Source organism: Rosa rugosa, chromosome 3 (assembly GCF_958449725.1).
Source record: "Rosa rugosa chromosome 3, drRosRugo1.1, whole genome shotgun sequence".
NCBI classification, from domain to species: Eukaryota; Viridiplantae; Streptophyta; class Magnoliopsida; order Rosales; family Rosaceae; genus Rosa; species Rosa rugosa.
Window position 1 is genome coordinate 3,361,461 of NC_084822.1, and position 27,224 is coordinate 3,388,684.

Below are 27,224 nucleotides of genomic sequence, written 5' to 3' on the forward strand. Positions count from 1 at the left end.
TCAGGTAATTAGAAACAACGATTCTATTTTGAAGGAATGAAACTAAGTTTTGTACCAAATTCATAAATTGAAATTTCTAATTACTAAAAATCCATCCAATTCAAACTTTACACAAAATCAAAAGATTAACAAATATATTATACTAAATAAATCTGATGAATAGGTAATTTGAATTACGAATATGATATATGTACCTATTTGAAAGAAAGTCTCTAACCCATAAGAAAATGATGAAATAAACCTCATGAATAGGTCGTTTGAAATCATCCTTTGAAATCATATGCAACTTTGTGAAAGGTCTCCACCCAAAGAAAAAATGACGAATGAATTCACTAGCTTCTATATATAGGAAGAAACATACCAAAAATTCATCATTATATGATAATAATGACATTAATGTAAACACCTAAAATTAAGTACTGATAAAAACCTAAAGTGAAGGTAATACCAACAATAACGTCAATCAAACTCCATAATATTTGCTAGATGATTTTGACTGTTAATCCTATTTAATAGGTGAATGAGGAATTTGATAATGGCAGCTTCAGTAATTCTTAACAACATTGGGTTTTAATATTTACCCTATTTAATAGGTTTTTTTATTTTGAATAAACCTAATTAATTGGTTTGGGTGTATATTAAAACACTCTTATGGATGATTTTATTCTAAAAGGGGTGTGTGAATTTGGGTGTAGAATCAAATTCTCTACAAAAAAAGGGTAAAGTTGCTAAGCTATTGGAATTATAAACGACCGAATCTCAGCAAATTTTATTGTCATTTTGGGCCTCCAAATGAAGAGGGACAAATACATAATTTTTTTTTTCTTAAATATTTTTACTAGAGTCCTGATAAAAACAAAGTTATGGGCACGATCATGAAAGTAAGATAGCAAAGTCTGTTTAGAATTTGTTTTGTGGTGTGACAGTGGTGTTCTTGTGTGGTGTGATACTGTGATTGGTAGCCGATCGAGCTCCATATATTCTAAGAAACCTGATCATATTAGTTGCCCGTCAACCTACGTACTCCCAAATGCCACGGTTTCAACAAGTACCAACCCTAGCCTCTGCGGCTGCGTTGCTATTTCAATGTTGCCTGCCCAAGGGAAAATGTCCAGATACTTACAAAGAAATCAAAATGGACACTACCAATCCTTCAATGGAGACCAACTTTGAAGAATTGCAGGACAACAATGGCAACCCCGGAATCAGCACCCAGATAGTTCTCCAAGACATAGCAAAAGACTCGAACAGTGAAACAATATCAGACGAAAACAATAGGACACAGCAGAAAACAATAAGACCCTCCGTTGAATTTCATGAACTACTTTTGCATGATGGCCACTTTACATGTCTTGGATGTGATAGTGATGAGCTTCAAGATGCAGAGGAGGAAAAGGATGAAAGGGAGAGTTCCGCAAGTGATTCTGGTTTTGAAGATGATGATGATGAATACATCATTCTCTGATTCTGAAACTAGCAATTTTCAATGGGATTTCAAAATGGTTATGTAAGAACTTTTCTTGGTCTTTTTTCTCCCCCTAATTGTAGTCAATATTTTGTCACAATTATCGGATCTAATTCTATTATTGTCCTTTAAATTTTCTTGATATCTATTTTATGGTTCTTAGATACATTGTTCTTTTGCCTGAGTTGTAGTAGACATTGAAGTTCAAAAGTAGACCATAAAGATGTAGATAGTGATGGTGAAAAATTTGACTACAAATTACAAAACGGTATTACTCAAGAACTAACAACTAACACAAAACTTAAGAGACTCACACTTATTAGTCTCAAGTTCTGTTGGTTTTAATGTAGGATGAAAGGAAAACAAATTAAAAGAAAAATGAATTGGTTAAATAATCGACCTGTTTCAGGTCATATACAGAACTATCATCAATAATGATTATGAGGAGTTTAGAGCCGAAGTTAGGGTAATGAAGTAGTCTTCACTGCATGGAATTGTAAGACCACCTGTAGGATGATCATATCCAAACTCTTCCTGAGCCTTGTTCAACAAGTCTAGAAACAAAGGATGGTTCAAATACGATATCGGAATCACAAACCTCTTCTTCTTGCCTTCTCCAACATAAACAGCAAAGTGGCCTTTCGGGACATCAATACCCGTAGTGTCTGTAACTGCTCCCAACCTCGCTGAAAGGGTTCGCTGTAGTTTCTGCTTGGCATGAGCTATACCCATCAATTTGATACCCATCTTCAGAATACAAAAATAAGGAAATGCACCTCAGAGGTTGGATACAGAAAAGTTGTAGTGATCTGTGAGAATTGCAGATATGGTTTGATGAATTGGCATGTTTAGTACCCTAAATATATATAGTGGGAGAATTCAAAGTGGAAACCTTAAAGTGGATAAAATTGCAAGAGCCCTGTTAACAATGTTGAGAAACACATCAGGTGAAGGACTTGGTGAGGGTTCACATGGTAGTTGCCTTAGTTATCCAAGACATGTTGTCCTACCAACTTTAGAAATTAATAAAGAGTGGCTCAACTTGAAAGTTATATCGACTTATCTGAGTAATGTTTCAACTAATAATTAACAAACCAGTAATGATCTTTTCTATGTTAGGCATGTTCTTGAAAGTAGTAGCACCAGGATCAACTAAAGAAGATACTCTGAGTCTCTGAAGCATTGTTGATACATAGAACATCCACTGAACTTGGACTTGGCTATTCACTATTCAGTAGCTTTTTTAGTGACAACCAGCCAATAAGCCTTTGTTTGTGGTCAAGATCAGCCACCAGAAGTAATCCAATTCATGATTTCCACTTTCAGATTCTCTTTTAGGCTAGCTAAAAATCCATTATTGGGTCCCCTCTTGACTCATTCACATGACTAGGGACAGATAGTAGACTGTAGAGTTGAACCAATCATCTCATTCTTTATGATTCAAGAAGCTTTTCGAATGCAGTCTATAACTCATTTTCTATTTGTTGTTCCTATCGCTTATCATGTTGATCTGTAAAGCATCTAAGCCAAACACCGTTAGTTTCTGTTGATTTTAATTAAAATGTACATTGAGTTGCTTTTTATGAGTCATACACATTGCTTTGACCAAATATAGGTCCATCCATCCATGATCTCAGTTTTCACAGTACCATAAGATTTCTATTAGTGAGTAAACAAATAATCGCATTAAAGTTGTAAGTCAAGCAGATTTGGGATCTAGTTAACACCCCAAATGTTTTCTGTGGCTGGTCCATTGGTTCTTTATAGATCCATTCATGCACCAAAGAAAAAAGATATATCAAGTAATGGTTCAAGTACTTCTTTGAAAAGTCTATTGTTATTTTTTTTTTCGGCCAATAAACTATACATCAGTTTTCTTTTTGCTTGGTCAAGTATCCATGATTTGGGAACTGATTTTATCTTATGTCATATGGTGAATATGATTCTTCTGTTTCGTACTCTACTCTAGAATTAGAACCATTTTAAGAAACCAAGATGCTTTTCTGTGTTCTGCAATAGGTATATCATATCTGGGTTTGCTTATGATGTATGGTGAGGGATTAGGATGTAGTCACTTACAAATAGATGGTTCTCTCGTTCTCTGTGAGCATGTCAAGAAGAACCCTGAAGATCACTATTAACTTTAAATATACTGTAGTGATGATTTTCTTTTCTGTATTGTTGTATGGGCGACAGAAGTTACACAGATTACAGGCTTTGCAGTTTGAAGGGTGATAAATGTGAGAAAAATTAAACTAACTTAGACCTGGTGAAACAAAATTTGAAATGGGGTTCCAATTATATTCTCAGTATGAGGATACGGGAGATGAATTTTACAAGTGATGCCAACTCTTCACAGCACAAAATTGAAGAGCTTTGATCTACCTCTGTCAGATCAGATCATTAAAAGGAATGTAAACAAGAACTCAAACGAATGAAAGCCTGTTCACTGCATGGAATAGTGATGCCACCCATTGGATGAGTGAATCCAAACTTTTCTTCAGAGGAAATCAGCAAGTCTTTGAACCACTGTTGGTTCAAGTATGATATTGGTATTATGAATCTATTTTTCTGTTCCACTCCTACATAAATAGCAAAGTGGCCCTTTGGGACATTAGTAGTAGCCATACTATCGATTGCTTAGCCATATGGAGAGATCTTCGGACGGTTGATAGCAATTTGATACCCATCGTTTGTGATATATATGAGAAGAGCTCTTATGAATCTTGTGATTGAGGATGTGAGGACTTTGGGTGATGATTTCTTTAGATGTCTTTTCCTATATATAGGGATCAACTATTTAAGAGCAAACTACACACACTTAAGTTCACATGCATCTGTCTCAACTCTCAAGTCTGATTTTCAAGGGTCATTGGTCAGTTTATCCTAATAAAGGTTGCAGCTTGCTTGATATCATTCCCTACCGCCACCTATTCAAATCCAATTCAAATGTCTACCAGCTTTTGATAGATAAGTTTCATCATATTCCATGTATGGTCAAATCACTTGAAATATCAAAATTTACTGAATGGAGGGAAAAATAATGCATCTTTTCAAAACCATTCATCTGAGATCTTAGTTACAAGCCCAAGTTCTCATCAACAGACATGGTTTGTTCCACCTGTTTGTGTTTTCTGTGGGTTATATGTCTAGTCAGAAAGTGATGATACATAGGAAATAGCTTTAATGGTAGGCCAGGATCTAACTGGGACAGAAACTAAGCAGTATGAAAATTGTCAATTTTTATTAGTTGGGAAGCAAACCATGTGATTCATCTTTCTTGTCCTAAACCGAACCCCAATTACAAGTAGTTGTCTCTTCACGAAGAAGTGGCAAGTACCATATAAAATGGCAAAATGTCTCTATACAAAACAACAAGAACAAGTATTTAGACTGTTTTTTGGTTGTTCAAGTTGGTGTATGCAATGAAGGAATGAGTAGTAGGGAAACTTCAAGAAGCTTGAACCCCAAGTTGTAATGCCATCATGTGCAGCCACAGCTAACAATTCTCACTATTTGATTGTATCCATATTTCAATGTTGAATTTTGTCATTTGGCATTTTCCTGCAGCCATCTCCCATTTAATGCTTTCCTTCTAAGTTTTCTTGTCAAATACTAAATGTCTCGTGCATGTCTCTGATCTTGTGAGTTATGTTGAAGAGCTTTTATTAAATCTGAACTATTCATTTCTTGTGTGAAAAAGTTTCAGTTGGTCGGAGAAATTATGAAAAATGTTTCACCTTGAAAGGCATATGGAGTTATCTGACACATCCTGCCCTACTATTAGCTTCAGGAATCAGTATATATTGAAGAGGGGTTCAAGTTGAAAGGTCTGTAGAGTTTTCTCACTTTCTGAGTAATGTTCCAACTAATAATTAGTAAATAATGCTGACTGTGGTAACCTTTGTGATGTTCTTAACATTAGAACAATGAGGATCAATCAAAGAAGATACTCTGATACTCTGACTCATTGTGCATATTAAAACCACTGAACTTGGACTTCAGCTCTATTCAGTGTCTTCTTTAGTGTCAACTAGCTAAAAACCTTTGTTTGTGGTGATGAGTTAGACCCCAAAATTAATCGACATCATGATTTCTACTTTAACACTACCTTTATGGTATTGAAACCATTACAATTGGGGCCCCTCTTGACTCAATTCCCATCAACACTCCATGAGGCCAGAGTAGCCTGTAGACTGTATATTCCTGGTTAAATGAGCTACATAAAAATAGATTCTGTATATGACCTATATGTTCAGGACATATATGAGTGCTGATGCAGATGCCTCATTGTCAGTTTCTCCAGGTAAGTTCATGAATTAACACTAAATTTCTCTGTGGCTGGTCTGTGGTTTTATAGAAGTATATTATTGTAATAAAGAGAAGAACATTAATAAAGAATCATTCAAGAACTAAATTTAAGATACCTATTACTGATTTTACCTTATGTTTTATGGTAAAGTGGAAGAACCATAATTCATCTGTAACCATGATTCATACTCAACTTTCGAATCAGGAACTATTTTAGAAACCAATGTCCATATCTATGTTCTGCACTAGATAAACTGGATGTCTGTGTGTGTGTGTGTGTGTGTATCAGTATATACATATTAATCACCATATGGATGGTAGTCTCTTCCAATCAGATAGTTCTTTAGTTATCTCTGAGCATGTCAAGATGAACCCTGAAGATCACTTGATATGTATAGTAGGTGATGATTTTCTTTTTCTATTTTATTGGATGGGGAAGATAAGTAACACAACATTGCAGGATTTGCAGTATGTAGGAAGATAATTGTGAAGAAGCAAATAATTAAACTAACTCAATACTGGTGAAACAGAACTTGATTCCAATTTAATTCTCAGTACAACTATACGAACGATGAAATTTAAAAAGTGATTGCCAACTCTTCGTGGCGCAAAATTGAAGAGTTTTGATCAGCTTGCTATTTTGGTCAAATCAGCCCATTACAAGGACTGTAAACAAGAACTAAAACCAATGAAGGCCTCTTCAGTGCATGGAATAGTGATGCCACCCATCGGATGAGTGAATCCAAACTTTTCTTCAGAACGACTCAGCAAGTCTTTGAACCACTTCTGGTTCAAGTATGATACTGGTATTACAAATCTCTTTTTCTGTTCCTCTCCTACATAAACCGCAAAGTGGCCCTTTGGGACATTCGTAGTAGCCATACTTGATTGCTTAGCCATATGGAGAGATCTTCAAATGGCTGATAGCAATTTGATACCCATCGTTTTTGTGGATAATGGATTGATTTGAAAAAAGCTGTTATAATAGAGGAGACTTAGGCTGATGACTTCTTTAGTTGTGTTTTTGTATATATATATATATCTTATCCAGAGCGATGCCTCGCTCTGAAATTTCAGAGCGAGGTTAGGGTTTAGAGTCACTTTTCGGTCGCATTTCCACATCTCGACCGTTCAGTTTTTAGCTACTAATGTATAGATCATCTTTGCAAAATTTCAACCAAATTGATGGTCGTTAAGGCATTGATAACTACCTTAAAGCTAGTACGGTTTAGGTTGAACATATTCAATTCGTCCACTGGTTTAAGTGAGTTATATACCTTAAAGATCATCAATTTAGCTGAAATTTTGCATAGATGATCTATACATTAGTACCTAAAGACTGAACGGTCGAGATGTGGATATGTGACCAAAAAGTGTCCCTAAACCCTAACCTCGCTCTGAAATTTCAAAGTGATGCCTCGCTCTGGATAAAATCTGTATATATATATATATATATTTCTAAGAGGATAAGTAAATTCACATGCTTCTGTCTCAAGTCTGGTTTTCCAAAAAAAAGAAAAAGAAAAAAGGGGTTACTGGTCAATTTATCCAATGAAGGTTGCTACTTGCTTGACATCATTCCCTACCACTCACCTATGCAATTCCAATTCAAATGTCTACCTGGCTTAATACATAAGTTTGATCTTATTCCTTGTATGGCCAATCAATTAGATATCAAAATTGACTAAATGGAGGGGAAAGTAATGTCTATTTCAAAACCTTTCATTTGAGATCTTAGTAATTACCACCAAGTTCCTATCATCACACACGGTTTGTTCCATCTGTTGGTTTTACTGGACTAGTCTCTAGTGACCGGTTTGTATTTTCTGTGGATTTCTATGTTTTAGTCAGAAAGTGATGGTACAATGGAAATAGCATAAACTTCAGAACCATAATATGTTCTTTGAATGTGACAGAAGACAAGCAGTGTGAAATGTGTCAAGTCTTCTTAGTTGGGAGACAAACCATTTGATTCATCAAGAATTTGTCCTAAACCAAACCCCAATTACAATTAGTTGTCTCTATACACTACAACCAGACAGGTGTTTAGACTGTTTTTTGGTTGTCAAGTTGGTATATGCAGTGAAGGGACGAGTAGTTGGGAAACTTAAAGAAATTGAACCCCAAGTTGTAATGCCAATATGCCATTACTAGACAATGTGCAGCCACTGCGAACAACTAGCATTTCTTGCTATTCGATTGTATCCATATTTCACTGTTGAATCTATCGTTTGGCATTTTCTTGCAGCAATATCATCTCCCATTTAGTGCTTTCCTTTGTGTCTATTTGTGCTTTTATCTTGGAAAACTTTTAAGAATTCTGAATCTAATTAGTCATTTTTGTCTGAAAGAGTTTCAGTTGGTAGGAGAAATGTTTCTATGAGTGCTGTTTCACCTTGAAAGGTATATGGAGTTATCTAACATATTCTGTCCTGATATTAACACAAGGAACCAGTGTTAAAGTGGCTAAACCTGAGAGATATATAGAGTTTTTGACTAATGTTTCAACTAATAATTCGTAAAGCAGTGCTGACTGTGGTGACCTTTGTGAAGCTCCTACCATTAGAAGTACCAGGACCAATTATTAAAGATGATACTCAGATTCTCTGACTCATTGTGCACATATACTATCTTCTTTAGTGACGAGTTCAGTGATCAAATAAGCCTTTTTTTGTGGTGATGAGTTAGACCCCAGAATTCATCCATATGATCATTTCTACTTTAAGATTACCTTTTAGGCTAGCTAAACCATTATAATTGGGTCCCCTCTTGACTAATTCACATGGACAGCCTATCACTAGGAGTCGACTGTCATGGTTAGACAGACTAGATAAGCATTGCCAAAAAAAAAAAGAATAAGAAAAGACAGGACTAGATAAACATGGACTCTGTCCTATTCAACGAAGATGTTATGAGTGCTGATCCAGAGGCCTAATTCATTGTTGGTTTGTCCAGGTAGTTTCATTAATCAACATGATACTCTGTGGTTGATCCATGGTTTTATAGAACTACTATTGGAAAAAAGTGAAGAACAACATAAAAAAAATCATTCAAGACCTTTGTTTAAGTTGTACAATATTCAGGAACTGGCTTTGACACAATGACACAATATACGTTTAGTGTATATGCTAAAATAGAAGAACCATAATCCATTCGCCAACAAAAAAGAGAAAAAAAAACAAAGAACCACATGCATAATTCCTCTTTAACCATTAGGTAATTGTAATCTGTTCTTGTACATTGGTTTTTAGGTGCCTCTGCATAAGAAACCGGCCTAAGGAACACTAAGAACTAAAATTAGAAATTGAAATTGAAAATGATTGTGAAAAACCAAACAGTTTGACATCCAGGAAAAATAGTACTAGATCAGCTCTTGTGAAACAGATATAAGAAACGAGTTTGAATTAACTTCTCTGTATAACAATACAAAGATAACATTTACAAGTCATTCATTGTCAACCCTACATACTGCAAAATTGTTGAGTTTGATCAGCCATGTCTGTAAGACAAGATCCTTACGAGGAATGTAAACAAGAACGACTGAAACCAATGAAGGCCTCCTCAGTGCATGGGATAGTGATACCACCCATTGGATGAGTGAATCCAAATTTCTCTTCAGAAAAATTTAGCAACTCTTTGAACCACTGGTGGTTCAAGTATGATATTGGTATGATGAATCTCTTTTTCTGTTCTTCCCCTACATAAACAGCCAAGTGGCCCTTTGGGACATTCGTAGTAGCCACACTTGAAAGCTTAGACGTCAGTAGAGATCGCCGAATAGTTGATAGCAATTTGATACCCATAGTTTGTGTGTAAAGAGGGTGTGAAGACTTGGGGAAGGACAATTTCTTTAGCTGTGTTTCTGTAAGTAGAAGAGGATGTGAAGACTTGGGATGATACTTTCTTTAGCTGTGTTTCTGTGTGTATATATATAGGGAAGACATGTTTAAGAGGATATATACTACATACGTCTAAGGCCACATGCTTCTGTCTTTAGACTGAGTTTCAAAAGTTGATTGGTCATTTTATCCAAATAAAGACGGCAACTTTCAATACATCATGTCCTACCACTTATACGAGTCCAACTCAAATGTCTGCCTAGAGTAAAGTAGTATGGTATCTGCTCTTTCATGGATGAAGTTTGATCCTCATCTAACATGTCTGGCCAATCAATTTTTATATTAAACATGATTAAATGGAGGGAAATAAAGACTCTATCACTCAAAACCATTCATCTGGTAGGCTCAAGTTCCTGTCTGAGTCACTATAGTCTGAGTTTTTCTGTGGGCTATATGTTTTATTCAGCAAGTGATGGTAGGCCATTATATAATAGGGACAGAAGATCAGCAGGATGTAGTTGTTAGTTTTGAGACAAACCATGTGATCTTCAATGCATTTGTCCTAAGTTTTGGTACTTCAAGTTGAATTGATTTTCTCAGTGAAAAATTGGAATGGGTAGTAGATAAAATTAAGAGAAGCTTGATTGGCCAATCTACCAATTTTTCCATATCAAGTTTCTTGGTAAGTTTCAGTTATTTGGTTCGATCCAATATTCATTTCAGATAAATCCTTTGTGTTCCTGCTTTTGCTTCCTAGATGCATTCAAAACTGAAAAGCATCAAATGAGCCTATATATATATAGAGACATTGCTTCTCCCATGCTTACCTACCAGCTGTAAAAAGAAGTCATATCTATGAGTAATGACTGTAATGATGCAAGTTTCCTGTCAGGAAAAGCTCATAATAAATATCAATATTGTTTGTGACAGCAGTGTAACCTCACTAGAATTCTTCCAGGGGAACGACGAGCAAGCTCCCTCAAGGAAATCAGGAAGTTTACTGTTTAAATAGAAAGTTCCTAAATTAATTTTTTTAACATGATTAACAAAAAGTTCCAAATATCATATTTTCTATTCAAATTGAACTATTTTAACAGGTGGTAAGATTGTCTTGATCGACCATAAGTCTACAACTTCCAACCACTTGTTACGATTATCTGTTGCCTATAACACCTGTAGAACCAATGCAGAAGTTAGCACTTCTGAGCGGCTCATAATGAAAGAAAAAGAACCAAGTATTCTCATACATTTCTCTTTCCAGTAGTCATTGGGTCAAGAAATCTACTTGCTGTGTTCCAAAGCAGCTCGAACCCATTACCGCCACAAACATCTGATGTGACATATATGAAGAATGAGCTAGTAGATTTTCAGAAATGCAAAAATTTTCATATATCACTTACAGTTGGTCAAGTCATATACTAGTAAAGTCACCTCACAGAATAGTTATGACCATCAGTTCTCCAACCATGGAACACAGCAATGAGTATAACAGCAACTTTGGAACACAGCAACCTTGGAACACAGCAACCTTGCCAAAGCTCACCCAGTTCTGCAAACTTTGAAAATACAAAACAAGTATGAATAATGCACAAAATTGAAAAGCTTCAATCAGCTGTGCTGGTCAGATCATTGCAAAGGATGTAAACATGAACTGAAAGTCTGAAATACTTCTTTAGTATTTTCAGTGCAGGGAATGAGTGAATCCAAACTTTTCTTCAGAGAAACTCAGGAAGTCTTTGAACTACTGTTGGTTCAAGTATAATATTGGTATTATGAATCTCTTTTTCTGTTCGTCTTCTGCAGAAACAGAAAAGTGGCCCTTTGGGACATTTGTAGTAGGCATACTCAATTGCTTAGCCATATGCAGAGATCTTCGGATGGGTGATAAAAATTTGATACCCATAGCATGTGTGTGTGTATATGACTATCAAGAGGTTGTAACTTGCCTAAGATCAAGCCTACCACTCTCCTATCCCAATCCAATTTAAATGTCTTCTAGACTAAATAGTAAAGCACGCTCCTGCTCTAGCCAATTGACTAAATGGAGTCAAGAGAGCTATATCTTTAAAACTGAAACTATGGTCCAAGTTCATCCATCACCAAATCCTATACCATGTTTTTGTCACAAATTCACAATATTAGTTGCTGCTGAATAGTCTCTAGTCCCATCTGCCTGCAGGTGTTATATGGTTGGTCCATCTCCTTTTATTCTGCAACCATAACCATAACATTGAAGGTAGGGTGAAATTGAGTATCAAGTCATATCATTAGTTTGATGGCTAACCATGCATTGATATATGTCACCTAAGAAACCCCAATTGTCTCTAAACACAAGTATTTAGCCAGTTTTGATTATTTAAGTGGGTGTATGAAGTGATGGGATTCGCAGTAGGACATGCATGCTTCATGTGAAATTGAAGATCCTTAGCTTGTACTGAAACTTGATGAATTTGGAACCAAAAGCAGAAAATTCGGTGCTGAATGTCATGTCTATTATCTATGATGTATATACATATAGAATTATGTTGTGGTTGTTAGGAAATCAATCCTCCATATATTCCTTACTGAGACATGAAGATCTGCATATAGCTGTACATTAGCTTAACATTAGCCTTCTTATATGTAATTGCTGACTTGTAGCTAGTTATCCTAGATTCAGCTATTTCCATACTTGTAAGAGTCTCTCTGTACAAATACTTGTTCTCACTATCAATGAAATCATCTGATTCCATTCTCACTATTCTTCATCTTTTCATGGTATCAGAGCAGGAACAAGATCCTGACTCTTAGCTACATCATAATCTCTCGTGTAGCATCCCCTTAATTCGTCAGCTATCATGGCCATCGATGACATTCAGACCGCCAAGTCAGTTGACGGTTCTAGTCCATCCAAGTCAGCAACCGCATCAGATACTTCAAAATCTGACATCTCAAACCCATATTTCACTCATCACTCGGATCATCCGGGATTGGTTCTAGTCTCCAAACCCTTGAATGGAGATAATTATTCTGGTTGGAAAAGGGCTATGACTTTGGCCTTAAACTCCAAGAACAAGCTCGGATTTGTCAACGGCTCAATCAAGGCTCCTTCAGAAGAAGTGGATCCAGAAGGGTATGCAACTTGGTCACGGTGTAACGACATGGTTCACTCTTGGATTGTTAATACTGTCAATTCAGAAATTGCGGATAGTGTCATCTATTATCCTACTGCTCATGAGGTTTGGGAAGACTTTCGTGAGCGATTCTCTCAATGCAATGCACCTCGCATCTTTGAGATTCAGCGAGAAATTGCTAGCCTACGACAAGAACAACTCTCTGTCTCTACCTACTACACAAAATTGAAGGGCTTATGGGATGAATTGGCCATGTATTCAGACGCAACATGTGGAGCACAGGCAGATCAACAAAAATTGATGCAATTCTTAATGGGTTTGAATGAGACTTACAGTGCAACACGCGGGCAAATCCTTCTTATGAATCCTCTTCCAACCGTTCGTCAAGCATACGCTGCCGTCACTCAAGAAGAGAAGCAACGACTTATTAGTGACTCTCATCCCTCAACCGATTCAAGCTCTGGTGCGGCTATGGCAATTAGGAACAGCAAGCCTAATCCGAACCCAGCTAGAGGAGGACGACTCGAGAGATCAGATCGTCCAAACTGGCAGCCTGACTATCGTCCAAACTGGCAGCAAGACTCTCGCCCAAATTTTCGCCCAGATAGAGCGCAAGAAGGCCGCCGTTTTGACGGTGATCGGCGTCGTGGTTTGGGGAGAGGTCGGCCTCAATGTTCTTATTGTGGAGATGCAGGTCATTGGGTTCAAACATGCTATCAATTAATTGGATACCCACCGGGTCATCCTAAGGCTAAGCATAACTCGAATTCAAGAGGTGTTCCATCGGCAAATCAGGTATCTGAGGCATTAGACAAGGATGAAGGAGGCCCAGTTGTTTCATTATCAGAAGCCCAATTCAAGCAGTTTTTGTCCATCCTTAACAAACAAAATGAGGGGTCTAGCTCCAAAGCAAATGCGGTTACAAAGCCAGGTTTGTCTAAAGTCGCTTCCCGTAATTGGATTATTGATAGCGGGGCGACGGATCATATCACTTCATCATCTCATTTATTGCATCAGAAGAAAAGCAGCTCGTTACCACCCGTGTTGTTACCTAGTGGTGATAAAATGAATATTGTTGCAAAAGGGTCTTTGCCTTTGAATACCGTATATTATCTACATGATGTATTATCTGTGCCACGATTCAAAGTTGATTTAATGTCAGTTAGTCGTCTGACAAGAGGTCTGAATTGTTCAGTAACATTCTTCCCTTATTGGTGTATTTTGCAGGATCTGGTTACGAAGAGGACGATTGGTTTGGGTGAACAACGTGACGGGCTATACTATTTGGTGGCACTAGCGACGGAGAAATCTGTGACCACTCCTTCCACCAACCGACCAGCCTGCAACCTCACTATCTCATCCACTGATCTCTGGCATAATCGCTTAGGCCATATATCATCCTCATGTTTAAATTTCATTGCCAAGAACTTTTTGAATATTTCCATTCAGCCTAATAATGCTTGCCACATATGCCCTCTGGCTAAGCAAAGTCGTTTACCATTCAGTACTAGTTCTATTTCTTCTACACGACCTTTTGAGATTATTCATTGTGACATTTGGGGTCGTTATCGACACCCTTCCCTTTCTGGTGCTTTTTATTTCCTCACTATTGTTGATGACTTTACACGTTTCACTTGGGTTTTTTTAATGCGACACAAAGATGAAGCACAACCACTTCTCAAACGCTTCTTTACATACACTCTCACTCAATTTGACTCTCGCATTAAAACTTTTCGAAGTGACAATGGTGGTGAATTTATCTCACTTCGTTCTTTTTTTCAAGATAATGGGGTTGTTTTTCAACATTCTTGTGTTTACACACCTCAACAAAATGGGGTTGTGGAACGCAAACATCGGCATATTCTCCAAGTGGCCCGTGCTCTCAAATTTCAGGCTCATCTTCCTACCCAATTTTGGGGAGAGTGTGTTCTCACCGCTGTCCACATCATCAATCGGTTACCTTCACCAACTCTTTCTTTCAAAACTCCGTTTGAACTACTTTATTCAAAACTGCCATCTCTATCTCATCTCCGGGTTTTTGGGTGCTTAGCCTATGCCACCAATGTTCACCCTTCTCACAAATTTGATCATCGTGCCATACCTTCAATGTTCATTGGTTACCCTGTTGGTCAAAAAGCCTTCAAATTATTCGACTTATCAACCAAAAAGGTCTTTACTAGCCGGGATGTCAAATTTCATGAGAATGTTTTTCCATATGCTTCAATTCAGCCCAACTCCATTCCTTCACCATTGGCCCACGACCCAGGCCCAATTCCATTACCAACCCATTCCACATCCTCTCTCCTTGACTTTGTTTTTCACGCGTCTCCACGACTCCACCCACTGCAGCCCCGTCTTCTTCTTCTTCCTCGCCTTCCCCTCCTCCCACCACCCTTCGCACTTATTCCCGTCGACCTAAACCACCGGCGCCGGTGGCTCCCACACCTTCTCTTTCTCCAACACCACCGCCTGCTTCATCTGTTCCTGCGGATTTGGTCGCTCCGCCCTCATCCTCTGTTCCTGTAGAATCGGCCCCTTCTCCAGCTCCATCTCCGGCCCCAGAATCATCTTCGCCTCTTCCTCCATCACCGCCAACCCCACTACCCACAGATCTTTTCCCCGTCGAACCCGACCCTCCCATCGACCCCAACCCTGCTCCTGATCCCATCCCCCTCCGTCGCTCCAGCCGCCAGACCGGTCCGCCGGCCAAGCTTCATGACTACGTCTGCTCCAACGTTTGTTCCCCCCAATCGCCTTCCTTCCTGCCAGGTCCGTCAAAAGGTACTCGCTATCCCCTGGTCAACTATGTTTCCTATCACAGATATTTGCCTGCCTATTGCACCTTTGTTGCTCAAATCAGTGCCGTGACAGAACCCAGCTCCTATTCCGAGGCTGTTGCTCTTCCCGAATGGCGGGATGCGATGCAATCCGAATTAGACGCTCTGCAGGCTAACGGTACCTGGACTCTCACCTCTCTTCCCCCAGGCAAGACACCCATTGGCTGCCGTTGGGTATACAAGGTTAAACACAAGTCCGATGGTTCCATTGAGAGGTACAAAGCACGGTTGGTGGCCAAGGGTTTTACCCAATTGGAGGGTGTTGACTATCATGACACTTTCTCCCCTACTGCTAAGATAATTTCGGTTCGTTGCCTCCTTGCCTTGGCTGCTGCACGTGGATGGACGCTTCACCAGTTAGACGTCAACAATGCTTTCCTCCATGGCGACCTTGCTGAAGAGATTTATATGTCTCCACCGCCCGGGCTTCGGCGACAGGGGGAGGAGCACTTAGTCTGCCGATTACATAAGTCATTGTATGGCTTAAAGCAGGCTTCCCGGCAGTGGTTCTCTAAATTTTCAGACGCTATTCGTTCAGCTGGTTTTGTGCAATCGCGAGCTGACTACTCCCTGTTCACTAAGAAACAAGGCAAGTCATTTACTGCCCTCTTAATCTATGTGGATGATATACTGATTACTGGTAATGATCTCACCAGTATTGCTGAGATTAAGAAGTTTTTACATAGCAGTTTCCGTCTTAAAGATCTTGGTGAATTAAAATATTTTCTGGGAATTGAAATTTCTTCTTCTAGAAATGGGATTTTTATATCTCAGCGTAAGTACGCATTAGAGATTATCAAAGATGCGGGGCTGTTGGGCGCAGCTCCCGTTGATACTCCTATGGAGAAAGGTTTGAAGTTGTCAGACAAGAGCGATTTGTTCAGGGATCCGGGCAGGTATAGAAGATTAGTTGGGAGGTTGATATATTTGACTGTTTCGAGGCCCGATATCACATATCCTGTACATGTCTTGAGTAGGTTTATGCACCAACCCCGAAAACTTCATATGGAAGCAGCCCTTCGGGTCGTTCGTTATTTGAAGGGTGCACCTGGACAAGGTCTCTTCTTCTCATCAAACAGTGACTTTAGGTTGAGAGCTTATTGTGATTCGGATTGGGCAGGTTGCCCACTCACTAGGAGGTCAACTACGGGTTATTGTATCTTTCTTGGACCTTCATTGATATCTTGGAGATCAAAGAGACAGAAAACGGTTTCACTTTCATCTGCTGAGGCCGAATACCGTGCAATGACAGGGGCTTGCTGTGAATTAACATGGCTTCGTTATTTATTAGAGGACTTGGGGCTTACACATCATGAATCTGCTTCGCTATATTGTGACAACAAGGCCGCTTTACACATTGCAGCCAACCCAGTTTTTCATGAGAGAACTAGGCACATCGAGATGGATTGTCATTATATTAGAGACAAGGTTCAAGATGGATCTGTTTCTACCAAATTCATCAGTTCTGCACATCAGCTAGCTGACGTATTAACCAAGCCTTTGGGGAAGGAAATCTTTGTTCCTATGATTCGCAAGTTGGGAGTGCAGGATATCCACTCTCCAACTTGAGGGGGAGTGTTAGGAAATCAATCCTCCATATATTCCTTACTGAGACATGAAGATCTGCATATAGCTGTACATTAGCTTAACATTAGCCTTCTTATATGTAATTGCTGACTTGTAGCTAGTTATCCTAGATTCAGCTATTTCCATACTTGTAAGAGTCTCTCTGTACAAATACTTGTTCTCACTATCAATGAAATCATCTGATTCCATTCTCACTATTCTTCATCTTTTCAGTGGTGGGGCAAGATGTTTCTCTACTTCGGGAAACTAGGCATGAAGGCTGAAGCTAGTCCTCATGACAATAGTAGGTTGGAAGACAAATCCAGGTGATCATCAGCATTTGTCACAAACAAAATGTCCCAATGATATTACAAGGGATGTTGAATCTTGAGCTTTGCATACTTATGATACTTGGACACACACACACACACACACACAGTAGAGCCAGAGACTTTTCAGTTTCCATTAAAACCTCTGCACAGTGATCATGCTACTAAAACTCTTTAAAGAAGAATGGAGTCTATTGTTATAATTCTTGACCAATGCACAAGTGAAAGGTAAGTGATGGAATAGAACCTGTTTAAGAGAGTTCATGCCAACCATCCCTGATAAGAAATCCTTATTTGACAAGCCGTATTGGAAACCAGCCATACTTAGCTTTGAAATATTCTTCCCTCTCGCCTTACAATACAAAGTAGCATCACGGCAGGCAGACTGCAATGTATGTGACACACTAAATCAGTTATGATATTTAAATCACATTGAAAAAAAAGAAAGAAAGAAAAAAAAAAGTGCTACAGTAGTAAACAAGAGGAAATGCCAATTAGAATTGATGTGTTGAGAAACTGTACCTTCAATCCAGGAGATGCTGGGTGCCATTCTGGAGGACCACTGTCCTCTTCAAGAAATTTGAGAGTATGTGTCTTCATCTTAGTCAGGTTGATTTTTTTCCCAAATTGATGCCCATTTGATCCAAGTTATTGGATAAAAATTTGCAAGGACAAAAAAGTATCGATACAGGTTTGCTTATTCGTAATGCAAAGCAGTGGAAACCAAGTCATCAATAGTCGGTATGCTTTTATATAATTGTTCTTTGATCATGCCTTTGGATCCAACTTATTAGTATCCAACCCCCACATGGCTCAGTTGCACTATATCAAAGGTGGGTCTAATTAACTTGGATTTTCTAGCCTTCATCTCACCTGGAGACTCAGAATGTTTAAATCATTTATAAACAAAATCATGTAAATTTGGATGCCTCGTAAGAATATGTGGACAGTGAACTATGATGCCTGAAACAATGCATAATGAAAAAAATAGTACATCTAAATAGTGAACATCATCTGAAAACAATTCCTACCCAAAAATCAGCATCATGCAGAATAGCTAGCTAATCCAAGAACGGGCGGGCAATCTATAGACTAGATTAAGAATTAGCTACACAGTAAGTGAACAAAAAAGTGCCTCAAAGGTAGGGAAGGACTACAATCAACAAGAATACTAGGCACAAATTTGGAAATACAACACAAATTTTATTGATTCATCCAAACTTTTAGTCAGGCTCCCAGATAATTATTATCTTGCCAGTAGGGCCAATCCAAGCAACTGAAAGCACTAAATGTACAAGATACAAATAGTTACATGCAAGCTAGAGCACCAAAATTGTTAGCTCTGCTGGATTCCACTAGGCCAAGTCTGATTCTTGACAGGTTTCAGAATAGCTTCAACCTCTGATATGGTTTGCTCATCTTTCCCAACAGTTGAAAGCTCCACAGCAGCAGCAACATTTTCCTCTACCTGATTTTAAAAATGATTGTGTACAACATAGAGACAAGAATGTGTTAAGATGAGGAGTTCATCCAAATAGAAACTGAACATATTAAGTCAGCAAGAACAACTATCATAAAGCAGCTGTAACTTCAAGTAATCAATGTAAACTTAAACAAGATTACTTTAGTTAGAACTTGTTAAATTTCTGCCAGAACTAATAGCTGAAAAGTGAGATAAATTCCATAACTAATAGCTGGAAAATTAGATCGTTAGAGAGTTGATCCCCACATGGCTCATTTGCCATAACTAAATTTTGGTTGAACAATGTACCTTATTATTATCTTTAATAAGAAAGATTCAGTCGTTAAAGTCTCTCCATACTACGCAACTTTTCGAGAGACCAAACACTCGGATTCAATTTAATCATAGTATCAGAGCCTTCTGCTTAGTACTTCCCTGAGTTTCATTTTGTGTTTGACCGACTTTTTTCCTAAATTCATGAATTTCTCATTCTCTATTAAAAACGATGAACTTATGAAACCTAATTGCTTCTATCAGTTCCACTGTGAGTCCTCATTATCTTGTTAATGTCCTTCATATCAAGCTAAAGAATGACAACTACCTATTGTGGAAGAATATCAGCCTTCCAATTAGGAGTTGTAAGTTTTCTAGGTTGAAGAAAGGTGTTGATAAAGCCCCAAGTTACTTCTTGGCAAAGATGGAACTGGTACTACTCAGGTAGATTTACTCTCTGGCTAAGAAAGAAGACGAATTGTGTAACTTTCTGCAAGGTTCTATAATCTCAGACTAAGCATCAAAGTCTCTCTAAATCATCCCAGACTATGAAACAATACCAGAATGATTTCAAGCGGATTGCTGATAGTCTTGCGGCTTCCAAAACACCTTTGAATCAAGCTTCAATAATTGTCCATCTCTCAATGGTTTACCACCAGCGCATGCTCATTTTGGCACTTCTCTGTGTACTCTACTAAATCCTGTTACTATTTGGCTAAAGAGAAAGCACTCAGCTAATGTAGCTTTCAAGGCTTCCAATCATGTAACATTCCTAGTTTCACTTCTACATCTGAGTAAACCGATGGGAGTGAAAGTCTATGTTAGCGATGGTCAAGGTTTGCACATGGGAAACATTGCCTCTACTTTTTCTACTCCATTATAAGAATTTCATGTAAATAATATTCTTCATGTGCCTGATATAGCCTATTTGTTGTCTGTTCATAAGTCTATCTCTGATAATTCTTGTTCAATAACATCCTTCTATTGGCTTGGTGTGAAGGACCAACTTTAGGGGAAGACTCTCTTTCACTGTCCAGCTAAGGCTGATTTGTATCCAATCTATATTTATGCTTCAGTGTTTAAATCAATCCTAAAGCTTCTACTGGCATGTGGCATAGAAGAGTTGGGCATCCTTCTAAGCAAGATTTCTGAATATGCTGTTTTTAACTTTTGTTGATGTTTCATCCAACTTCACATGCCTTTCTATGCCAAGTGGAGACCAAATATATTCTTCATCATAAGATCAAATAACAGTGGAGAATTCATCAGTCATCTTTCATTCTAGCCAAGCAAGGCATTATTCATCCACTCCTGAGTAAAATGGGATTGGGGAGAAAAACCATAGAGAACAGCTGAACAAGGGCTCAACCAAATGCTCCTCTTAAATAGTGTGTTGATGTTTCCTTCTACCTCAAATTTTCTCTTTAACAGATTGCCCTCCAATTCTATTAAGAATTTTTTCCATTTGAAAGCTTCTGGTTATTCATCTACCAAAGGAAAAGTTGCCTATATTTACCAATCAAAAACCCGAACCCAAAAGTAAGCCCTGTATTTTCTCTTGGGTACATAGATTGCATGATAAAGGATATAGATGCTTGAATTTAGGTTTTGGTAAAATATTTGTATCCAGACATGTTGTGCTCCATACAGATTTTCCTTCCTACTGTAAAATTTGTTCAAATTCTACTGTGTCTTCATTGTCTTCCTTTCCTTCCTTTTATAAGTTGTTTACTTTGTGTTTGTCTTCCACTTCCACTTGTTTTCAAGTCAAGATATTCATTTTCAATCCTCTCAGTCTTTTAATTCCCTATTGTTTCTTCATATTCTCTTCGGTCGTCACCGCCTATTTCTCCTAATGTGCTGAGTTGTGGTTCTCCTTTCGTCTCATCACTCTCCTATGCTTTCTTCTACTCACACTTCAAATTCACCTCACTCATATGTTTATCCCTCTACTGCCTGCCCAGAACTCAGCAATATTCATCCTATGCGCACTCGGTCTAAGATCGGTTACCTACAAAGTACAAACTATTCATGGTTACTATGCACAAAATTTCTTCTCCAGCTGTAGATCTCACCCCTACCATTCCTATCACTCCCACCAATTATACTGCTATCATAGAATTTGAACAAATTTTACAGTATGAAGGAAAATCTGTATGGAGCAGTACAGAGTACTATATTCAAATTCCTATCACTCCCACCAATTATACTGCTAGCCTGAGGAATTATTCAAGGCCTTGCTTTGTCTGGGAAATCTGGTCATCCATATACATTTTTCCTTCAAGAATAACGAGCCAAAGCCTCATTAGTCATTACCTAAAACCCTGCACACCTGGGGGGGGGGGGGGGGGGGGGGGGGAGGATGGGGTTGTTGAGTGGCTTTAACATCTCAGCAAGTTATGATATTTCAGATCAGCACAGCAATCGTTCTCCAGAAACTAGAGAGCCCTCTGATCCTATAGCAGCTCTACCCTCAAGTACATAAAACCAATGTAAATTTAAACTACCGCTAGCTAGATATTGTTAAAGAGTTCTAGCTGTCTGATTATGGTTAATAGATGGACTTTAAGTTTGAGTGAAGTGGTGTCTATGAAATAGTGCAGTTTAATGTATAAAAGAAGCAGGGATCTGATTAATAGTTTTAGAAAGAAGGTGACAAAAATATTCAGTCCCATCCTCCGTAATTCCCAGCTTCTTAAGCAACCAAGCACTATGATTCAATACTCGATCAATTATTTATAGACATCTGTATGAAAAGAAAAGGGTATCATCTGAAGTGATGTGAATGTGTATACGTAATTCATTTACTTTGCATGATGATGTGAAAGTTAAAGTTTAAGTGATGGAATAGAACCTGTTTAATAGAGTTCATGCCAACCAGCACTGATGAGATATCCTTATTGGACAAGCTGTATTGCATAGCTAACTTTGAAATATTCTTCCCTCTCTCTTTACAATACAAAGCAGCAGCTTGACAAGTAGACTGCAACATATATAACACATTAAATCAGTTATGAGAATAAAAAACTTTACAGGAACAAATTGCTAAACTGGTAAACAAGACGATCCACTTAGGGGCCTGAAATAAAATGCTGTCTTGAGAAAGTGTACCTTGAGTTCAGGAGATGCCGGATGCCATTCTGGAGGACCACGCTCAGTGAGAAGCCCCATTGCAAGTGGAGAAGCACTAATTACGCCAACACCTTTGCTCTTCAGGTAAGGCAGTAAATCCTCCAGTGCTGAATCATTAATACTGTAATGGCAATATGACAGAACAACGTCCACTGTGCCAGGTGGTACCCGGTCAAGAACATATGTGAAAACTCGCAAAGGAAGTCCCGTGATACCAATGAAACGGATCTTCCCTGCTTCTTTCAGTTTCTGTAGAGCAGGAATTGTCTCATTGACAATCTGGTTACAAAACCAAGCAGAAGAACATAAGCATGATCAATATCCCATACTAAATATGATTGTACTCAACAATTCCACAACAGAAGATTTGTGGCCAAATAAAACTAATAGACATTGAAGTGCTCAGAGAAAAAATAGCAAAGCACCTGATCGAGATTCCCAAATTCAATGTCATGGCATTGCAATATATCAACGTAATCTAGCTGCAACCTCTCCAAGCTCTCATCAATGCTCTTAGTCACTCTATCAGCACTGAAATCGAAACCTTCAGCATATCGTCCGCACTTTGTTGCCACAATATACTCACTCCTCGGAACTCCTAAAGCCTTTAGTGTTTTACCAAGCACCTTCTCCGACAATGTCCCTCCATAGTACCTAAAAATGGGCAAAAAAAACAACATATCAAAATGGAAAGTAGATATAACAACAAAAGAAGGGTGGATTCAATCCATAACATCAAACTATGTCTACTCCTATAGATCAAACACAAGGTCATCAAAAAAAAATGTTTTCTTGGTCAGAAATAATGAGAATTCTAAAGTGTTAATAGTTTCATTTTGATCAGCATTGACACAAATCCCAACTCTTCAGTTTCTTATGTTGTAACCAAACATAGGATTACAAAGCATCAAACTTTTCTCACGTTTTTCATACAAACCAAACAGAACAGAATACATAGAAACTGCGGAGGATGAGATTTTACATACGGAGAGGTGTCGAAGAAGTTGATGCCTCGGCTAAAAGCTTCGCGAACGGAGCCGATGGCTTCTTCGTCGGAGACTGGGCCGAAAACGTTGCCGAGAGGGGAAGCGCCGAAGCCAACGCAGCTGAGCTTGAGCCCTGTGTTACCCAGTTCTCGAAGTTCCACCTTGGCCATTGCTTTGACAGAGATTTGGTTGTTAAGGAATTTAGGAAGTGAAGTAGTGGAAGTGGGGAATATGTCTCTGGAAACTGAAATATCTTGGTTGGGTTGGAGCAATCAAAATGCCCATATGTACTTTATAACAAGATTTGAGTATCATAATGTGGCATGTACCACACCATCAATTTCATTCTAGAATGGCATGCCCCATACGTATTTTTATGTCTACGTATTCATGGATCTCCTGTTAATAGTTTGAAATCGATACACATTTGCACGCGTACCAACTCAAGAGAATGCAACCAGGTATGGACTACTTGGGTTAATTTTGTGTGAGAATGTTAACCTCTACAGTGAGAGGATTGGCAGGAATGGTTAATGAAGTCAATTCAATATAATTTACATTAAAGGTTGTGTCTTTGAATATAATAGTTAGGGGCCGTGACCACTTATCTGATTTTAGGCTAAAAATTGCCACTTACTCTAGCAAGAGTTTTTTAACCTCATTTACCCAAATCAACAGTGTTTGACAGTATTACCCTCGTTTTACTTAATAAATTCCATTCATCTCTCTCTCTCAGACTCACTCTCTCAACTGGATCTCGCCGGCCCTCCCACCTACGTTTCCTTCTCCCACCACCGATCACCTCTCAATTTTCTTCTTCTTCTGCACCTGCCACCGCAATGTCGACCAAGCCCTCCACCTCCTCTACCACCTCCGCCTCTGTGGCTACCGCCCCGACCCGCTCAACCTCCGCCTCTGTGGCTACCGCCTCCGCCTCCGCCTCTGTGGCTACCGCCCCGACCCGCTCAACCTCAGCAGCGTCATCCACGCTCTCTGCGACTGCAACTGCCTCGAAGAATCCCACGACCGATTTGCCCACTCCTTGACTCAAATCTACAACTCAGGACATCAACGAATCAGACCGCTGCAATCCCTTCCTCTGACGCTGCTCGTCTCTCATCCTTTGATAAATTCCATTTCTCTTTCTTTCTCTCAAAGATCAGAGCCCAGCCATGTCCAACGAGGAGCACCATTTCGAGCCCAGCCATTTCCTTTTAATTTTGTGACGGATTGGATAGTGAAGAGAGAAGAGGAGCAGGAGGAAGAAGAAGAAGAAGGCATGGGGTGCATGACGTGGAGAAGACGAAGGCGATCCGGCCGAAATCGTTCTGGAATCGGACTGGAGGAGCGTGGGTGTCCAGAAGGGAAGCGTGGGTGGCCGGAGAATTTTTTTTTTTTCTTTTTTCCTGATTTCGATGGTTTTTTTTTTCCTGATTTCGATGGTTTTTTTTTTGTTTCTGATTCGATGGGAAGAGCTCCGAGAATGGGGGAGGAAAAAATATGCACAACTGAACATATTGGTTTCATTGATCAATTGTGTCTATATTGTATTCATTTTGGTTTTTGAGAGTTTACGAAATTCACTTGAGGGCAATAATATGATTATTAGAGGGTAATAATATGAGCATTGGGGGCAATAATATGTTTATTGGGAGACAATAATAGGATTACTGGGGGACAATACTCATATTACTGGGGGGCAATAATATGCATATAAATTGATCAATTGTGTCTGTAGGGTATTAATTTTGGTTTTGGGAGTTTATACAATTCACTGGACGACAATAATATGATTATTGGAGGCAATAATATGATTATTGGAAAGCAATAATATGAGTATTGGGGGGCAATAATATGATTACTGGGGGGCAATAATATAGTTACTGGGCATTATTCGGGGGCAATAAATTCAGACGCCGGAATCCGGTCACCAGTCCGGTAGCCGGATTCGAGATTTCGGCGACCAGTTGCCGGAATCCGGTCACCGGAGTCCGCGGCTACCACTGGTCACCGGAGCTTAGCAAGGTGGAGGATGACTTCTCTCTATAAGTGAGAAAGAAGGAGAGGGCAAAAAAGTCCCAAAAATAAATAAAAAGAATAAAAAAAGAATTAATTGGGTAAAGGGGAAATAATCCCTTAGAGTGTTTTGGGTAAATGGGGTTTTTAAACTCTTCGTTGTGCAAGTGAGCAATTTTTAAGCTGAAATTGGGTAAATGATCATTTCCCCTAATAGTTAAGGTAAAACAAAATCGGTTCAATTAACCAGCAAAAAAATTTGGAGAGAGAAAGAATAAGCTTGTAATTACATCGTATGATCGTTAGTTTTAACATATATTGAATAGTCTAAATTTGCATATCTTTCTAGCATTGTGGTGAACTAAATGAATATGAGTCTATTGACGTGGTCAATATCGACTTTAAGGACAAATTGATATATCGATTTTGATAAAATTTGAGAATGATTTGTATTTAGTTCTAAATTCTAACTAGTCTAATATTCTTAAATCTCAACCGTTCCACTTTTTACTAGGGCAGCTAACCTCAAGAGCAAACCGTTGAATTTGGTCATTCTCACAATGATAAAGTATTTTCATCTAGAGAAAACATGTCCATGTTCAATTTTAAATACGTTTTCGGTCATTCTCACAATGATTTGGTTCCTCTAGGCTGAATGATTTACTAGATAGTTAGAATGAATTTCCAGGAAATTTCCTTCAACAATAACTCCATGTAATTTTTGTCTTTTCCTTCAGCCTATACGGCTTTTATTGCTAGCAGCCAATTTTTTGCATTTGCTTGTTTTCCACCCGCTTATTGGTCTAATTAAGTTGGTTAAGCTAGCAACACCTACGAACTTGCAATCTTCAAGAAAGTTTAATTCGAGTGCTTGATGCTTCACATAAAGTTGGATATATTGTAAAGTGTAAATTTATAAGCTGAGTACTACTGTTAGTCACTTAGAACAACTCCAACAGCTTCCTGTTAGATATCCTAATGAACATGACATTGTATAAAGCTGAATGTAGATATATGTATGACTGGTTTTTGAGTTCAAGCATTGAAATAAGTATAGATACTATATTAAATCATATTTGGTCCTACTTATAATCTGTTAGAATTATGAAATTCAAATAAATGCAGTTATGAGGTATTATCTGATGTTTAGTTTGAAAATACAGTTAACATATGATGACAGTTTCTTGATGGAAGAAACTGACGTGAATGGCTAACTGTATATATGTCAGATTTGGTCCCTGCTGATACACATGTTGTTTTCTCATTCTGAAATAGTCCCATCAACTGAAAGAGAAAAATAATGTGTAATCAGGAGAAGAACCAAATGGACAACTCGAGTGGTTCAAGTAAGATTGTTATTTACTTTCCTAGAATGTATTACACAGATAGTTTAATTTCATGTATTCAATTTGAGATAGGTTACAATATTCACTGCGGGGAATTCATTGCGATGTTTTGTTTGCGATTAAAATTTGTTGTAGTGGTTTGTTCACGTTTGTGTTTTCACTACAGTGATTTGTTCATGACTATAATTTAGGATTTCTAACACCTATATTTTGATTTTACTCTATTTTAGAGAAAAATGAGCCTCTTTTGCTGTCACGCCCCTGATTTTTAACACAAATAAAAATCGATATATAACCCCATAATTACATATGTGTGATCGTTCAACCATCAATACCAAGCACTTGGCCTGGAAACTTTTTCCCTTTAAACTACATATGTATTGATACCTTGAACCCACAATGTCAATATTGACCCGCCCACAGAGTCATATATTACATAAGCTTACGAATTAAATTGTCAACAACAAGATAAAACGTAAAAGCTCCTCAGAGTTTACTACATAACGGAAGTCATGACAATGGCAAAGCCAACCAAATTTGCTTCCTACC

At 38.3% G+C, this 27,224-nt stretch overlaps 2 protein-coding genes across 2 annotated transcripts; both read right to left on the minus strand.

The window, feature by feature from the left end:
- Positions 1-1,668: 1,668 nt before the first annotated feature.
- LOC133739605 (auxin-induced protein 15A-like) lies at positions 1,669-2,419 on the minus strand. The gene has a single exon (XM_062167390.1). The coding sequence runs from the start codon at positions 2,210-2,212 to the stop codon at positions 1,904-1,906; it is 309 nt and encodes a 102-aa protein (XP_062023374.1). The 5' UTR covers positions 2,213-2,419; the 3' UTR covers positions 1,669-1,903.
- A 15,288-nt stretch (positions 2,420-17,707) lies between these two features.
- On the minus strand, positions 17,708-23,621 carry LOC133736708 (L-galactose dehydrogenase). Its single transcript, XM_062164304.1, has 6 exons — positions 23,314-23,621; positions 22,753-22,981; positions 22,307-22,606; positions 22,050-22,178; positions 17,983-18,928; positions 17,708-17,845 (listed from the first exon to the last, which is right to left on the minus strand). Exons 1-5 carry the CDS (start codon positions 23,481-23,483, stop codon positions 18,797-18,799), a joined length of 960 nt encoding a protein of 319 aa, XP_062020288.1. The 5' UTR covers positions 23,484-23,621; the 3' UTR covers positions 17,708-17,845; positions 17,983-18,796.
- Between the last annotated feature and the right edge of the window lie 3,603 nt (positions 23,622-27,224).